This window comes from Drosophila pseudoobscura, chromosome X, assembly GCF_009870125.1.
Source record: "Drosophila pseudoobscura strain MV-25-SWS-2005 chromosome X, UCI_Dpse_MV25, whole genome shotgun sequence".
NCBI lineage: Eukaryota > Metazoa > Arthropoda > Insecta > Diptera > Drosophilidae > Drosophila > Drosophila pseudoobscura.
This window is the reverse complement of record NC_046683.1, coordinates 15,725,665-15,738,814: the sequence shown is the minus strand read 5'-3', so window position 1 is coordinate 15,738,814 and position 13,150 is coordinate 15,725,665. Positions and strand designations below refer to the sequence as shown.

General features: G+C 47.1%; 1 protein-coding gene across 2 annotated transcripts in view; it reads left to right on the top strand.

Moving 5' to 3' along the window:
* The window catches only part of kirre (kin of irre), a 46,963-nt gene that overhangs the window by 31,370 nt on the left and 2,443 nt on the right, over positions 1–13,150 (top strand). For both annotated transcript variants that reach the window (XM_033381469.1, XM_015186057.2), the window contains 2 exons: positions 11,899–12,928; positions 12,999–13,101. In XM_033381469.1, the coding sequence (XP_033237360.1) occupies positions 11,899–12,928; positions 12,999–13,101 (1,133 nt within the window). The remainder of the gene's footprint in view (positions 1–11,898; positions 12,929–12,998; positions 13,102–13,150) is intronic.

The following is a 13,150-nucleotide window of genomic DNA, read 5'->3' as shown; positions in this document are numbered from 1 at the left end:
CCTAAGGTCCCCCAGAAATATGTAGGACTTCCAGAAATAATTATAATACTAATCTTAATATTTACATATATATTTTTTTCTTTGAACCCTCTAGTTGGGGTTTGTTTTTCCTCTGTTCTGACTGTGGATTCTTTATAGCCATTCTCTGATTAGATTCTTTTATTTCCAGGGTATTTCTGGTTCGGTTTCGTCTTGGCCTAAATGTATTTCATGCAATTCTTTTTCGTTTCGTTCGTGTTTTCTGTGAGAGCTTTGGCAGCTGCTGTTGGCTGTTCGCTGTTCGCTGCTGCTGCGCTGCTTCAGCTGCGGTCCTTTTAATGGAAAGAGAGAGAGAAAGTGTGTGGGTGTGTGTGGGTGTGTGTGGGTGTGTGTGTGCGTGAGTTTGTGTGGGTGTGTGGCCAGTGAGGCGTATGCGTAATGTTTAGTTGGTGGTCGCTGATGGGCTTGCTGCTTACAGCTCCGCCGCTCTCCCTGCTCTCCCCTGCCCTCCCCTGCCCTCCCTGCACTCCCTGCTCTCCCCTACTCTCTCTCTCTCCCTCTTTGGCTTTGGTTTGGTTCTGGGTTCTGTTTTCTGGTCGCTGCGGTCTGCGAAATTTCCCGCCGTCTAAACTAAGTTTAGTTAGTCGCTGTTGTTGTTGCTGTTGCTGTTGCTGTTTGGGTTGCGTGTTGTCAGTGCATTGTTTTTATGTACTCTATCCCGCTAACGCTTCACCCTTGCACCCTGCCCCTGGCCCCCTGCCCCTTGCCCCTTGCCCCTCTGTTTGTGATTGGGTTCTTGCGGCCAGGCACTAAATAAGTTGACAAGACTCTGCGGCTCTTGGCCATAGGTGGTTGCCTGTGGTTCTGGATTGTGTGTGTGTGTGTGTGTGTGTGTCGCAAATGGTCACCAAAACCTCAAAAGGCTTGAAATTTCGTTGAAAATGGTCTGTTGGGTTAATTTTGGTTCTTATTCCTGGGTTAAATCTGTTTGAACCCACAAAAAGCGGGTGACGGGTGACGGAAGATACCTTCCTAGAGTACTCCTGGATAGGGTAGTCCCACGAGCGATTCAAGATCTGTTTGTAAAAGAAAAGCAAAGACCAGTGGCTTATAGATCTGTCAAGTGGAAACAGCTACAGCTAATAGATACAATCATAGAAGACCAAAGATTATGTCTCTACCAAGAAGAAGGATATACGCAGGCGAGAGAGAGAGAGAGAGAGTTGGCTGGATGGGGCTATGTTTATGTGCCTGGGGGGTAACGTTCCTTCTCTGTCAATTCCCTGGGATTACCGGAGGAGCGCAACAGAGTACAAATCTTCCGCAGTTCCCTTTTACTGACCTCGTTTTTTTCATAGCACATAACTTTCTTCAGTGGATTTACCCGCCCCCCGCAAAGGACAAAGATCTTTGTTCGCTGGCTCTTCATCAATCTAAGTCGTATTCTCACTTGGTTTTCTCCATCTTTCTCTGGGATTGTCCCCATTTTGTCCCCGTGTGAACCGTGGAAAACTGCGATAACTTCAAGCGAGAGAGTGAGAGAGAGAGAGAGATTCGCCATCTTTTTATATTCCTTTTCTGCTGGGACTGGGGCTGGCTCTGACATCGATTTGGCCGCTTTTCAAGTGCACAATTCTCTTTTTCTTTTTTTGTTCGGCTTAGTTCTGTTCCGTTCGGGTTCCCTTTTGTTTTCTTCGCGACTCTTTTTTTTGTTGGTGGATATCGCAGTGCGACATTTGCATAAGTCCGCATAGAGCCGCTTCAATGTGCGGCCTCCCCCCAGGCAGCGGCAGAGGCAGCGGCAGAGGCAGCGGCAGCGCCTTACACTGCTGCTCATCCCTGTACGAGCAGAGTGCACTGTATGCGTTATGCAGGTGCGCTCTGCCCCTCCACCCACACCACAGGGGCACCCACATGCACCGTTTTCTCCACCGTTTTGCACTTTATTATTTACTGCATTTCCAATATCGTCGTCTCGCTGCTGCACCTCAATGTCCATGTCCTTAGCCATGTCCCTACCCCAGCCTTCCATCCATCCAGCCATCAGTCCACTCACGGCCGCAAGGACAAAATGCAATTCGTATTTATTTTTTTTGGATCGATGCGAATTCGATTCGAATTGATTGAACGCGTGCTCGGAAGGATAACTACATAATCAAGAAATTATTGAAATATAATATGTGCTCTCAAAAAAAGGGGAAAAAGAAAAAAAAAAAAAAAGGAAAAAAGGAAAAAAGGAAAAAAAGAAAAAAAAAAAAAAAGGAAAAAAGAAAAAAAAAAAAGGAAAAAAAGAAAGCGCTAGCCAAAAATAAAAGATAATGTGAAAATGCAAGCAGGGAACATTTTTTTGGCAAAGAAAAACGAACTAATAATTAACAATAAACAATCGCTCAATCGATATTTTCATAATTTATAAAGAAAAGAACGCATTTTATCGAACATTTTTTATCGAATTTCCAGCCACGCCATGAACTTCCCTGGAATCTACATTCAATTGAACAATTTTCTCCCATTGATTTTCCCTGCACTAAACTTTTCTTTCTTTTTTTTGCCGGCGCCAAAAATAGTAACATTATTAGAGGAAATCGGACTCGAATATTCCTTCAGTCCATTAGGAATAAACCTAAGTACAGAGAGGCCTCTATCTGGGCGAGTGCAGTAAACCCTGTAGCTGAATGCATTTCCTAATTGATGGCATGGCCAGAACAAGCCAGAACCAGCACAAATAGGAAGGAGAACGAATAGCAATACCCAATACCAATGGCAGAAATAAGAAGCACAATTCAAACAAAAGCAAAACAAAAGGAAAAGCAGAAACAGAAACAGAAGAAGCAGAAAAACGCAATGAAGTTTTGCACAATTTAGTGAACATTGTTGCCATTTAGTTCGTTTTTTCTTGTTGTTTCTGTAATGGAAAAAATTGACTTAACTGTACTGCAACAGCAATAATAGCAATAGCTGCCACCCTGCCTCTGCCACTGCCACTGCCACAGCCCCTGCCACCCTGGCAGCACCCCTGTAGGCATTAGAAAGTCCTTCCTCACAGCCCCAGGCACGCCTCCATTTCGTCTAACCCTTTTTCTTTTTTTTCTTTCTTTTTTTTTTTTTGCTGCTGTTGTTAGGAACTTTGTGCCCATTATTGATCCATAGCCTAGCATATAGTAAGTATAGTATAGTACATGCAGGGTCTACCTTAACAGAGGGGCGTAGCCTACTAGAGGGCCTAGGCCACCCCACCTGTGCACCCCCCTTGGGCACCACCCCTCTGGGGCATGCCTAATACGGGTCTTTATTTAATTTAATGCCATTTTGTGCCACTACCACACAATAAAGAACAACAAAATTGTAATAATCCCCAATGAAAATAGACAGTAACATCAATTGTTTTTTGGTGTGTGAATAAATTTGCCCACAAAGTGGAAAAAACCAAGGGAGAAATGGGGGACTGCTACGAGAATCTTTTGTGGACAAGGGAAACCTGAAAAGTAAAGAATTGCAGAGAAGATTAATTAATTAATAAATATATTCCCAATAAGGGACAAGCGCACTCGCTTCGTTTGTTCGCCTACCCCTGACTCACTCGCTTCGCTTACTCGCCAAGCCCCTGACGCACTCGCTTCGCTTACTCGCCAAGCCCGTGCTCACTCGCTCGCGCCGATATGAGTAAAATAACGGGCGACGACGACGACTAAAAACCCTTTTTTATATCCACAATAGAGAGAGATACTCTTGAAGTATCGGGCGGGTGTAATGACATCTGCTTGAAGGTAGCTATTCCCCACCAAAGAGAGGAAGAGCGAGACAGAGGGAGTGACGGAATGAGAGCTGCGTCAAGCCTAGGCTCAAAGGCTCCCTCCGCACAATGGGATGGAACAGGCCTTGCTTGCTTGGGCATCAAAGGACTCTCCCAGACTCTCGTTTCGCACAAAGAAAACCTCCTCCCTTCCAGTCAAGTCACTGTGCCCAGAGGGTCTGTGTGTGCTGGGGTAAAGAGAGAGAGAGAGAGAGAGAGAGAGAGAGAGTGTTGAGTGATTTAACAAAAGGCGCTCAAAATGAGCTTAAATTCCCCAAATGCGCTTAGGTGGAAATTTTTCTGCAAGCAACAGGAGCGCCCACATAAAGAACAATTTAAAGCGTTTAAGCCAAGTAGGAGAGGAGAAACAATGCAGGCCAAGAGTGGGGCAGGTCCTGCACCAAGATAGTGGCTGGGTAATTGCAAGTGTGTGCGTGCGTGTCTATTCATGTGCAACAAGGCGCCTGCTGCCAGGGGAGGCTAGGCCAAAGGGGGACAGGGACAGGGCGAGGTAGAGGGAGAAAGCAGGGCGCCCAGCGGACATGTGTTCCTCATTTTTTTCCATTATTGTTGCTGTTGTTGTTGCGGAGTGGCAGCGAATAAGAGATAGAAAGCCCTCCCGCTGTTTCTGCTGTATAATAAACAATTCCTTTTTTTAAACACGCCTACATACATGCAAGCACACACACACACACACACACACACACACATGCCTGACATGAATGGCAACACACAGACACACAGGCACTGGCACTGGCAGGACTCGCACTCGCACTCGCACTCGTAGGCGTCATTCTGCTACATTTGCGAATGACATTGATTCGCTGTAAATATTTCCCATTAGGGAATGACATCATTCGAATGATTTTGACACAAACACACACATCAATGGCATTCGCCGTGCAGTAATTCGGGATATTAAGGGAAATTATGAAAATGAATGGGGAAAAGCCACCGCACGACGAAGGATCGGTAGCTGCTGATCACCGGCATGGTTCCTTGCCCCTAAGGATCCCAAGTCTGTCGTCTATCATTTCGAATAAGTGGCATTCACTGCCACCGACGAGTGCTATTCATGCACCATTACATGTACTCGCCTGGTCGGTCTATGCGTGTCGCACTCGCTTTCTTTTCAATTCGTTTTGGCGCTCCGTTTCCCCCACGGCATGCATACGCCACACTCGTAGGGTCCACAGCCCAGCCATCTGGAAGTCCTAGTCTTGGTCCCCCACGCCTCCTGGAAGTCCTTGCCCCTTCGCCGCCCCCCAGAGGCAGCCGAGCGCAATTAAATCGATATTACGCGAGCCTGAACCTGCCTAATTGCGGATGACACGAAATTGTTTGCGCTATAACAATAAAGCAAAGCGTACCTGCTGCCCCACCACCAGCAACAGCAGGCTTTAGCACCTCTATTATGCCAGAACAACAACAACAATAACAAACAGGCTCATGAGTAAAGTTCAACTCTTGGCCTTGCTTGACCCAACGAGTACCGAGAGAGCACCGAGAGGGTATCGAGAGCGAGAGCGAGAACCGAGAACCGAGAACACTGCACCCTCGCCTTCTGAGCTGGCATTGAAATTGATTAAAAAGAATACAATACATTTCTAATTGGCAACTGATTCAATTTATTGGCCGCAAATTGAGCAGAACTGTGTAATTAACTCTGTGTGTTTGGGAGGGGGGAATACTCTACTCGTATTTCAATGTTAGATGAACTTTGAGGCTTTCTTTCAAAAGGCACTTAACCATGGTATTATTACGGCAACCCTAGTGGACATTAGTAATCCATAAATGTATGGCCATTGAAAAGGTATATAGATCGCATCGAGAGGTTGCCCGACTTGCCCGAGCTTTTGAGCTGGAGATTCGATGTGGAATAGCTACTCGAAAATGGGCACTTCTTTATGATTTGGGGTAAAGCTCAGGATCTTTGCAAATCAGTTTTCTATAAATCTAGAGCTTAAAGGTTTCCCCTTCAAAGGAATTAAGATATCGCTCATTTCTTGCCTTGGCCATGAAACAATAAAAGAAGGACACGTTTCGACTGGGTCTTAGCACCGCCAGGCCCCCCCTTAACGCCCACATGCATAATTGAATTTAGTGCTGTTTCTCTATCCCCAGCTCATTCAGGCCATTTCCCCCCACTACCAGTGCCGCTTCCACTTCCACTCCGACTCCCAATTGAATGAGGTTCCAATTTGATTGCATTAACATTTGACATCATCAGCAGCAGTCCCGAGTACGGGACTCTGGTCAGGACGGAGACGTGCTCTTAGCCATAATACACACAAACACACGCACACACAGAGGCATACACGCAGGGCACTCTCAGATACAGATACAGGGACAGAGACAGATACAGAGACAGATACAGATGTGTGCATATATTAACAAAAGGTTTTAGTCCTTTCTGTGGCTCTTCTCGTCCTTCGGGCTGCTCTTGTGATGTTGCTGCTGCTGGTGCTGGTGCTTCTGTTTAATATGCAGGATTTTGTTATTAATATTCAATTAAAAGGTTTCTCCAGAAGTGGCCTGGGCGCGGGCGTGGACGTGGGCGTCATGGAGGTGGTGATGGAGTGGTTGCGCGGGGGTCAGGGGGGGGGGGCATCCCCAGCCAGAGGCACCCAGGCGGAAGCTGTTGGCTGGTGGGCGTGGCTGGTATAAGTATTAAGGCGTCGCGAAAAGTTTTGTTATGTGTTTTCTACTCCTTCTACTCTCTCTCTAGTCCTCTCTTTTTTTTTCTTGCTATTTTTCTTTGGTTAAATTGATGAATTTATTGGCCCTGCCACGCCCACATAACTCACATCCCCCCTGCCCCTTGACGGGCTGTGAAATGTTCTCTCACTAATTTATGGCTAAAGAAAAGGCGGGGGGAAACGCACATAAATTTGATTAGGATTTCAGGGGCGCTGGGAACAGTTTGTACAGGAGCGGTTTTTTTCCAAACTGTTCCCAGTTCTTGTTTGAGTTGATTTCGGGACTTGACTTGATACTTTTAAATGCCCTTTTCAGAGGGTATTACGATTGCCATGTCCTCCAGGTTTCCCTTTTTTGTCCCTTTGGCTCGAAATTCCATTCCCCTAATGGGCATACAATATATACCCTTCTGTACCGAATCGGACAACCCTATCATATGGCTTCTATAGGGAAACCCTGCACCGGCAAGTGTATCGAAAGTTTCGGCCTTAATTTCTTGCTTTGTTGTTGCTATCAAAAAATAAAGAACAAAAGGATAATAAACACATGACAACCAACAAAGGCACACAGAGCAGAGTGTGTGAGAGAGAGAGAGAGAAGGATATATGGTATAGTTCAGTGTGCGTGTGTGTGTGTGTGTGTGTGTGTGACGCAGTTTTCCGCTGAAAAAGGAAGGGTTTTCCGACGCTGGAGCCAGCAGCAACCGGCAGCACCTTTGTTTACTCCCTTTTGCCGGCAAATGTAAGATATTTCCAGCGAAAATATTCCCCTCGTTCGTGAGGTATTCTAATTAGCATATTGCTCCTCCCCTCCCAGCTACTTCCTCATAACTTTCACCCTCCCACTCCGCCATTTTGTGTGTCATTAGCGTTTTCGGGCCATGTGTTTTGCTGTTGTGCTGCCATCTCCGGTTTACGGTGTACGGAAAAATTGGCGGAAAAATCTTGAAAACTATCTACCCAACAATTGTTAATCGATTTCCAATTATCGAGCAAAGAAAGCATAGAGGACGAGGCCTTGACACCGAATCCACGAGCAAAGATTCGATCGCATTCGCTGAACAAATTTTCTATAAACAAACAGACGCATTCGGAGCAGAGACCCTTTATTACAAGTAATTCAGAATGTTCTATGCTAAAGAACTAAAGTACTAATAGATCTTGTAGTAGATTTGCTCGAACTTGGCCTGAAAGATGGGACAAAAGTTAGACAGAAAGAGCGGAACCAAGGCTTCGAGTTATGTTCTAAAATTCTTTGACTCCGCCTATCATCTCTACCCCTAATGACCAATTTGATTCGTTTCCATCTATGTCTCTCTCTCCCTCTTCTCACACCAACACTGGCCGTTATATTTCGCTCCTCTCCACCGCTTTGCACTACGAAGAGTGTGTAAGAAACACAATTTAAAGTGTAGATAGATCTGATTCTACCAGATCTCTTCTTCATATCCATGGAACTTTTGGAAACTCTCCCCGACTGTAGGGACTCTGCATCTTAAAGCACAAAAATCATGTGACAGAGACTGAGAGAAGACCTTAAGTAATTTTAATGTCTCTCGCCTGCAAGTACTGCATAAAGGCCAACTTTACGGAGACCCAAGCCAAGCCCAAGAAGCCAACCTTCTTCAATCTTCCTCAGTCTCCAGGCCCCAGGCACGCAACATAAACGCAAAGGGAAGTCCCCGGGTGTGCGGAGGGGGCTGGGGGGCAGGAGACTATCGGGGAAGTGGTTTTTACTATCCAACGAAAATCTACCGCAACTAAAAACAAAAGTTATGTGTGCACGAAAAATCATGTCCAGTCATTTCCTGTACAACTTTCGGCCCAAGGACCGGTGGACACAACGCCAAGGCACCAGGACGGGACAGGACAGGCCCGGACAGGACCAAGCCAGGCAGGGGGCCAAGAGTGCCTTGGCAAGAGGCTTTCTGGCGCTGGCCTTTTATGGTCATAAAAATTTTATTATAAATTTTAATAATTTAGGCAAGCATATTGCTGGCAGCGAAAAGAACAGGGACTCCGGCACCGGCACCGGCACCAGCACCGGCTCAGTATCCGTATCCGAGCACTATCCAAAGTTTTCCCAGCCCTGCTCAGCCCTGCCCTGCCCCTCTATATCACCTGGCACATACGCACGCCGGGCATTTCCGGCTCTATATGCTGGCACTTCTGAGCCAGAGCCGGACTCCACAAGCAGACCAACGGACAGACGGAACCGTACCCGTAGCCGTACCCGTAGCCGTACACGGACTCGAACACCGACACGGACACGGACACGGACACGGACAGAGGAGAACACAGTCACAGTCAAAGTGCAAATGCCGTAAATCATGGCGCTGGTAAACAAGCAACAGAGAACTGAACAGAAAACCAGAAAGAAAACAAGAAAAGGACCTGCCATTTCGAAAGGGTCGACGATTCAAATACGCTCGCAGACCAGACCTCGTAATAAACATATTGCCTGGATATTGGATAATAATCGGATTTGATGGGGAACACTGCCCATAATCCCATGATGTTTGGGGAGGAGGGGGAATCTTAACAGAAGGCCAGGAGCGAAAGGGATTCCCTTTCCACTTAATCATCGATTCTTTCATGTTAATCGCATTAATTGTTGCCGATAGTTTGTATCCTCTTAACGGAGAGATATATGTATATATAAATGAAATAAAGAACAACGTCTACACCCAGTGGGAATGCCCTTCCTCAGCACACGGGGTATCCAGCAAGAAACGGAGCCACCAAAAAAAAAACCCCCATAGCCGGAGCCGTACGGCGTTACGATTGCAGCGGAGTGAAAAGGATAGCCACAGCGATACGCGATATGAGGATATGGGTATATGGTGGGATATATACGGATATAAATACCCGGGTCAGCTGCTGTCTTTTGGCGCGTTTCGTTCCGTGTGCTCTCTTTTTTTTTTTGGACTGCTTTCCTTGGCCTTCCATGGGGCGGCAATTTGATGAAATCGTTAGCATTACCTTTTCGGGGTAGATGTCGACGCAGTTAATGCCTCGGGCGGCTGTATTGGTGGGGCGTTGGGCTGCCATTTTTTTTTTATTGTTTTTGTTTGTTAGGGCAATGGATCACGTGTACCAGCACCGCGATAAGACCAGAAAGAGAGAGTGGGGAGGGGGTTTGCGTGGTTGCAAGGTGCTAAATGCATTTTACCAGCTATTTGGTACTTAATTTATTAAATCCAACGTCAGGGGAATGGACGGGGTACTCCACGACTGGCCATTAAAAGAACGGGTATAAATTATATCGATTGAAAATCAAACTATCTCTCTCTCTCTGTCTCTCTCTCTCCCTGTGGAGATGGAGTGTCCTGCCATGTCTAAGGCAGCTTTAAGGTCCTTAGGTCAGCGGCGTAAAAAAAAGCTGTGAACGCAAAAAGCAAAAACGAATAAATAAAAGACAAAAAGCAAACAAAAGCCGCAAATGCCAAGGCCAAACCTGGCACGGACAAGGGGCTCAAAGAAGAGCGCCAAAAGGAACATATGTTTGTGTTTGTGTTTCTGTGTGTGTGTGTGTGTGGAATGCATTCACAGTGTGGTGGGAGGTGGGGGTGGGGGACTGGGGGTTAGGGTGGGGACAAAGCAGCGGAAAATACGAAAAGTAAAAGGAAAATGAAAAAGGAAACACTGAAGCAGATACGCGTGCAAAGCTGCGCGCGAATATGTTTCAATTTCACGGCAAGCGACCACAGACTTACATTTACAGTTGCACACTCTGCCGTTACCGTTATGGCAGCAGTTGCAGCTGACGTCCGTCCCTGCTGCCTGCCTGCCTGCTGCAGTTGATGCCACCAAATCCAGACAACTGACAACCCACGCACCCCCTGCTGTTGCCCTCTCTCTGTCTCTGTCTCTGTCCCTGTCTCTCTGTGTCCACACAGCAGCAGTGATTTTAAGCTTTCATGTTTTTGTACGCGTGGCTTACGGGTTACTCGTGGCACCCAGCGGGTATATCGACGACTCTAGGCTGCCATCTACCAATTAACACGAAATTATGGGCATTAGAATAGGAAAAACTAATCGAGTTGCTATGTATGGCCTGGAACCACACCGATCAATGGATTCCACACTCGTATCTGATCCTGCAGTGGAGTAAGGATGTACACACGCAGCCAACAATGCAACAAATTAGAACAAAATAATGTCCATAGATCCCGAAATCTTTGTTCCCAAATAACAAACAAAATCTTAAGCCTAAAAACTAGCTAGAAATGCACTCAAATTTTGTTCTTGGCTTCGAATTAAGGTTCCAGTTAGTTTTTGTTCCGAAACCATTAGGCTTTCGAACCATTCGTGCTGTTAAGCGCCCAAATGTGCTGTTGAGCGCCAAACACAGGGTTGATTTGATGCTTTGTTTATTTTCTGCAAACTGATTCGCAGGAAAACAACAATTAAAAAAGAAAAACCCAAAGATAGGTGGCTGCCGAGAAGCAGAAAAGATATGAGACTGGTTTTCTACTTTTTCACCTTTAACTCTCGCCTGAGCCCTTGAAAATCAATCAGAAATGTTAAACCGAAGTCCCAAACCATCCCAAAATCGAATTAAAGAGGTGACATTTCATAAACTAAAGACAACACAAGATATAAAATACCTATTCCTATACCTATTCTTTATATATACCGAAAATGCTAGCAATCGAACAAATTAACAGCGAGTATGGGTATCCCGAAAGTCGTAATATATTCAAAATATATCTTTCGTATTCAGTTCTGTTTGCCTCGCGCCCTGCACATATGTACATGCCCTCTACTCTCTTCTTATTCATTTGGTTTAAACTTGACCCACAGAAACAAATTTGATTGCATTCGTTGCCATGCGAATAGCAACCCAGAGCGTGAGGTGGAGGCGGAGGTGAATGGTGGCTGCACCTTTTCCACCGTTTTGTTTGTCCAATAATTATTTTTTATGGAGTTTGTTTTCGCTGTTGATTTAATTCGAATTGCACCGAGGGGGCGAGAGCCGTGCTGTAATTCAACTAAAGGAATACGCGGAATTAAATTTAATACAAAGGAAAAATAAAGGGGTATAAATGTGCTCCCTTGGAGCAGAAGCAGATCCAATCTATTTATTTATTTACCCCATGCCCAGAGCCCCTCGACTACTTCCCTGGGGCGGACAACATCCTGTCCGCTGCAGAGAGAGAGAGAGACTGAACGACTAGCAGCCCAGCCATCTACTTGACTTGTCGATGACTCCTTGCTAGCGCCACCTGGCAGTTATCTTTGGCTGTATCTCCGCCAGGTGGCGTTAGTAGGCTGGTCTTCAAGCAACACAAGGTGGCGCCACATTCATATGGTAGAATATGTCAAGATCATGTTTTTAAGAAATTAAAATCTGGATATATAAATATGAAAATAATAATTCTACTGTTAAAGTGTAACTTAATAAATTGAATCTCTCTCTTGCAGCCGTACTAACACTTCTGCGGCGGCGAAAATGAAGAAAATGCGCAGAAGTCAGCTTTTACGGGTGCTTCCCCTGGCCGTACTGCTGCTCGAAGTGGCCCTCCTGCCCGTCTCCGTGCTGGCCAAGTCGAAGAACAAGAACAAGAACAACCAAAACAACGCCCATCACGGCGAATCGTCGGCTTCAGCGTCGGCCTCGTCCAACGACGACAACAAGCCCCGGAGCGGCGAAAACGGGGGCCAGCAGTTCGCCATGGAGCCGCAGGATCAGACAGCCGTTGTGGGATCCCGAGTGACGCTGCCCTGCCGCGTGATGGAGAAAGTTGGGGCCCTCCAGTGGACCAAGGATGATTTCGGCCTCGGCCAGCATCGCAATCTGAGCGGCTTCGAGCGTTACTCGATGGTTGGAAGCGACGAGGAGGGCGACTTTTCGCTGGACATCTATCCGCTGATGCTCGACGACGATGCCAAGTACCAGTGCCAGGTGGGACCCGGTCCGCAGGGGGAACAGGGTATCCGTTCAAGGTTTGCAAAGCTCACGGTTCTGGTGCCGCCGGAGGCCCCGAAGATCCTGCAGGGCGACTACATGGTAACCACTGAGGATCGCGAGATCGAGCTCGAATGCGTGTCGGTGGGCGGCAAGCCAGCCGCAGAGATCACCTGGATCGACGGGCTCGGCAATGTCCTCACCAAGGGCATCGAGTACGTGAAGGAGCCGCTCTCCGACTCGCGCCGCATCACCGCCAAGTCCATCCTCAAGCTGGCGCCAAAGAAGGAGCACCACAACACGACCTTCACCTGCCAGGCCCAGAACACCGCCGATCGCACCTATCGCTCCGCCAAGCTCCTGCTCGAGGTCAAGTACGCCCCCAAGGTGTCTGTGTCCGTCGTGGAGGGGGCCCTGGCTGGCGGCAAGATACCGGAGGGCGCCGAGGTCGTGCTCAGCTGCCAGGCGGATGCCAATCCCCCGGAGGTTACCTACAGATGGTTCATCAACGACGAGCTCATGACGGGAGATTTCACCACCAAAATGGTAAGTGCTGCCGCCACTACATAACTCTCTTCCTCGTATCTGACACCCCAAACACCGCAATCCCCAACAGATCATTCACAATGTCACCCGTTCGTACCACGATTCGATTGTCAAATGCGAGGTGGTCAATGCCGTGGGCAAGAGCGAGGAGAGCGAGACCCTGGACATAAGCTGTAAGTATCCAAGTATTGACCAGCAACGTAACCTCCTTTGATTCTTCGT